Genomic DNA, 4,449 nt, shown 5'->3' with positions numbered 1-4,449 from the left:
TCCGCGGTGAACCAACATCTTGATCAAAGTGGACTTCCCGGCGTTGGTGACGCCGACGAAAGAGACAAGCTGTGGATAACGAGTCTTCATGCTAGTCGATCGCGCAATATCGGAGACGAGTGTGAGATAGCGTCCGTAATCGTCGAGCAGCACTTGATCTTCTTTGTCCCGAGTCACGCCGAACCATTTGGTCCATTCGTCCTCTTGGTGAGATTTCTGGATAACCAAAGGATCCGTTGATGGGTTTAGTATACCTTTCAATCGCCGGATGACGCCCAGATCTACCTTCTCGTGTGGTAAACCTTCGGGTCCTCTCTTCTTGGGTCTATGCGGACCTTGAAGAGCCCAGCAGTGACTGGTGAAGCATATCAGCGTTCGACTTCCTCGCGGCGTTTCCTCATCCCGTACCTGCAGTATGTGCTGTCGCAACGAACACAGTACGACAACTCAGTCGCTTGAATGCGGCTATCGATGCATCGTCCATCCTCGCAAACCCCTTCGACATCTCTCTCGGTGTCATCGCTAGACGTTGCCGTCATTGCTGCGTCTCTTGCACCAAGCTGCTCCTTCAGAATGTTCGAATGAAAAGGAGCGCGAGGTAAAGGCGTCGAAAGATGGTGCTGTATCAAAGCAAACAGGGAAATAGTTTGGGACACCACAGCTCTTGCAGACCATGTGATATATCGGCCGAGGACACGCAGCGGTCGCGGTCGCTCAGAAGGCGATAACTTGGTGAGCCTATCGAGCGGAGCCTCGCCGCCAAACACGTCGCCTTCCACGCCTGATGGGCGACAGGTTCACATGTCAGTGGAGATCACTCGACGCACGAGTTTGCTAAGGATGTATGCGAAGCTAGCGGGTTCAACAAAGACTGTATTTCCGATCGATACGGTCACGTTACCAGTCCCCGACGCTTTACCAACTTTGTCTGAAAGGCGATCATGCAGTATTAGGTCGCACCTGCTACAGTACTGTACCAATCGCTGAGGTACTGTTCTAGTGTACCGATAGACCAGCTAGGGCTGGTGGATGAATATCATGTGAAATAGCGCCTCGCTGCAAAGGTGCACTTCCGGTCAGAGCTATTTGTCTAGAACGCTACCTTAGTTCAAATGCCATTACCACACTCGTTCTGCTCGAGAATTCTTGCTGTCGCTTTCGTACCATGTGCAGAGTCCTTGACTGTGTGCGACTGGCTTTGCGGCACTCTGCGTCACTTCCTCAACGAGTGCTCGGGAATGAAGGCAGTGTCCAAAGTGTAATCACCGATCGTCAGGCTGAGCAATAATGCAAAGAAGCCAACGCCAGTGGATGTAGCGAAAAGCATCTTGAGCGCCCAAGCATAGGCTTCCCGGAGCTGCATCTTCGGCGAATTCTCACTTGATAGTGCTTGCAGTATCGGGATGTATGCCTCAAAATCGTTGGCAATGATCCTCGGCAAACCATCATTTCCAAGGCGCACGCGAAGGAAGTTCTGGAAGATCGTGCCGCCGAGGATGACACCTAGGCATAGACCAAAGCTTCTTGCGAAGGAGTACATGCTTACAGCGTAGGCCGCATCTTTCGTCTTACACGATGCCTGGATGGCAACTGAGTGGCCGATGAGAAGCAGACCCTGTCCCGCTCCAGCGCACATGAAGACGACGACCCACGCAGCCGGATGCGTGCCTGGGCCGAGAAGGACGAGCAGTCCCAGGCCCAGGACGCTGAGCGACCAGCCCAACCATATAGACCATCGGTACCGTCCAATCCGAGTAATCAGCGATCCCGTCACTCCGCTAACTGGCACCACGGTCATGGCGAAAGGGAGAAGTCCAGTGCCAGCCAGGATGGGCGAGTAAAGCTGACAAGCCATCAGGTAAATGACCAGGTAGTACGTCATGGCGAACAGCTGGCGCGCAGTGTCAGTGCGAACGAGGAAAGCTTTTCCTTTTCGATCAACTCACGAGATAGCCCTGTATGACGGTGCAGAGGGTCACCACACTTCCCGACCAATGTTGGAATATTGAAAGACGCAAGAAGGGGTTTTTAGCGACATGTCGCTCGAAGAAAAACGTGAGCAACATGCCTTCCAGGCCGGCGACGATGGGCACCAGAACGGCTGAACTTCGCCAGCTGTATCTGTTGCCACCCCAGCTCATTCCGACGAGGAACAAGGTGGAGCTGACGACCATCGACGCCGACCCTATCCAGTCGAAGGAACGCAGCTTCTCGCGCATCGGCGTGACTTCTTCCTCGTACCGCAAGAACAGAGGAACTATCACCAGGCCGACTGCACAGAACGGAAGGTTGATGTAGAATATCCTTCACAAGCATTAGCACTGGCAAGTGAGAGCAAACTCCTCTTCGGGTGATCGTACCATCGCCAGCTGGAATCGACCATAGCGCCGCCGATGATGGGGGCGATATTTGTCCCAAGGGCGAATACTAGTTGGATGAGGCCTTGGTATTTGGAGCGCTGGCGGAGCGGTACAAAATCCGATAGTATGATCAAATTCACGCTGATAACTCCCCCTCCACCGATGCCCTGAATGGTGCGACCAGCGAGCATCGTGACAACTGAGGGAGCCGTTGCGCAAGCGATGCTCCCTACGGTGAAGACGCCGACAGAGCCCAGAAACATCGCCTGTCGACCAAAAGCTTCCGCGAGGGCGGCCATGGTGGGTTGACATACCGCATTGGCCAAAAGATAGCTGGCAGCTATCCAGAACGACTCTGTGGCATTGGCTCCGAGAGCGTGAGCAACGGTCTAGACATTGGGTCAGCGGCTTTTTGTCGCGGGCGTTATACATGCGCATACCGGTAGGGTAGCCGTGAGTATGGTCATGTCCAGGGAGATGATGAACTGTTTGATAAGATCAGCCTCGTGGTCCAACACTAATCATCTCTTTGCACTCACAACGCAGAATGCCTGTGCACATAATGCTTTTTTGACTCTTGTGTCTGGCTTCCAAGGCTCGTGTTCCGCGTTCGGTTCCAAGGAAAGCTCTGTCTGTTGCGAGTCCACAGCACTTGGCTGGCCAACCTCCTTCTCTTGTTGGGTCTGAATCGTCATAGTGCTTTCTCACGCTGCAATTTTGTTCGATTGTAAGATGAGGGGGTCGATTTACCAAGAGTGCTCTGCAAGTTCAGTTCAGACAGGAACTATATAGGCGGCATATCAGGCAAGGAGCAGGTCGTACCGCCGAGTGCGGTTACGACAGCGTGATCACATGCGACACGTTGAGCCGGATGATAGCTCTGAATGCGGTTGTCGCCCCGACAGACCAACTTGAGTGACAGGGATGCAAAGCATCGTCCGCATTCTTGTTGGACAGGTCGCTCCTACACTGTGGACGAATGCGGAAGAGACTTTGATCCGGCCAAAAGGCTCCTCCGTATGTTGACCTGACCAACAGGAAGTTCTCGCGACCAACCGCTTGGATGCATCGCGGATATTTTGCATCAGACGTTCGAGTATTGCGGTTGTCCGCCTGTCAAAATCCTGCTGCTGTTTTGCTACTGCAGAAGTCATGAACTCTGTCAGCTGAGCCTGCACGCTGGCTATCTCTTCCATGAGCTCACCTCGCGAGGACTGTACGTCGTTCGACGAGCTGCCGCCGGTGGCTGCTGCAACGAAGCCTAGGCAGGCCTTCGCCAAAGCACCGCCGACTATTTGCCGAAGAGCTTCTTTCTCGATGCTAAGACCTGATTTCAAACCTGTTCTTGGTTCCTTTGCAATTGCCGGACACTCGCCACGGAGCTGCTGTTCCTCCCAAACCTGTGGTCTTTCATGGCTTGTTGTAGGATCTGCTGTTCGGCGGAGCATCCGATTGGCGCGGGGACTTCCCCGCACACCCCTGAGCGTGGAACGTCTCAATACGTGTAATTGTGTGTGTGTGTGCCCTGCTGCCACCTTTGCTGCTGGCTGGGATGCCTGCCAGTAGAATCCCGACCAAGATGATATGACAACGAACTTCGACTCTGACGACGCCGAGTTTTCACTCAAAGTTTGTTGCCTTAAATGAGTAACTTTACGTTTGTGGTGTTATTGTCCGTGACTTTTTGTTGTTTAGTATCGAAGGGGCGATACGTCAGATCGTTCCTGATATTCCAAAACATAAAACTTCATTTCATATGACGGCTGTGTCTCCACTGAACAGTGACATATCACAAGTCCTGTCCGCCGCAGACACCTCAAAAAATACCCAAGGCCTCCACCAGGCCGTTCAGCTCTTTGCCAGTGTCGGAGAACTCTGCCTCCATTTTCTTCATCGATGCCGCATGCTCTTGGAGCTCTGCGCGTTCGAGTCCCACTGCGTGTTTCCGCTCGTTGGCTCGACTGAGAACCGCTGCCACCTGTCCTTCCACCTCTACTACCTGACTACGCAGCTGTGTCAATTGTGCACACAGATCGTGATACTTTGATCTGTCCACCTCGAGCTCAGCTTGCAGTGTTTTGAATTCGAG

The 4,449-nt window shown here is 53.2% G+C and overlaps 2 protein-coding genes across 2 annotated transcripts; both read right to left on the bottom strand.

Moving 5' to 3' along the window:
- Positions 1–539, bottom strand: WHR41_09483 (uncharacterized protein; the record flags this gene model as incomplete). The annotated part of the gene is made up of 2 exons (XM_069378086.1): positions 1–355; positions 409–539. Coding segments are annotated over 2 exons (486 nt in total), but the record flags the coding sequence as incomplete, so codon positions are not given.
- Positions 540–1,053: 514 nt separating this feature from the next.
- WHR41_09482 (uncharacterized protein) lies at positions 1,054–3,122 on the bottom strand. The gene is made up of 5 exons (XM_069378085.1): positions 2,900–3,122; positions 2,801–2,845; positions 2,361–2,749; positions 1,947–2,304; positions 1,054–1,891 (listed from the first exon to the last, which is right to left on the bottom strand). The coding sequence occupies exons 1-5, from the start codon at positions 3,053–3,055 to the stop codon at positions 1,214–1,216; spliced, it is 1,626 nt and encodes a 541-aa protein (XP_069224815.1). The 5' UTR covers positions 3,056–3,122; the 3' UTR covers positions 1,054–1,213.
- Positions 3,123–4,449: the final 1,327 nt, after the last annotated feature.

Source organism: Cladosporium halotolerans (genome assembly GCF_011745625.1).
Source record: "Cladosporium halotolerans strain TM138-S3 chromosome Unknown Sca244, whole genome shotgun sequence".
Lineage (NCBI taxonomy): Eukaryota > Fungi > Ascomycota > Dothideomycetes > Cladosporiales > Cladosporiaceae > Cladosporium > Cladosporium halotolerans.
This window is presented reverse-complemented; position numbering and strand designations above follow the sequence as displayed.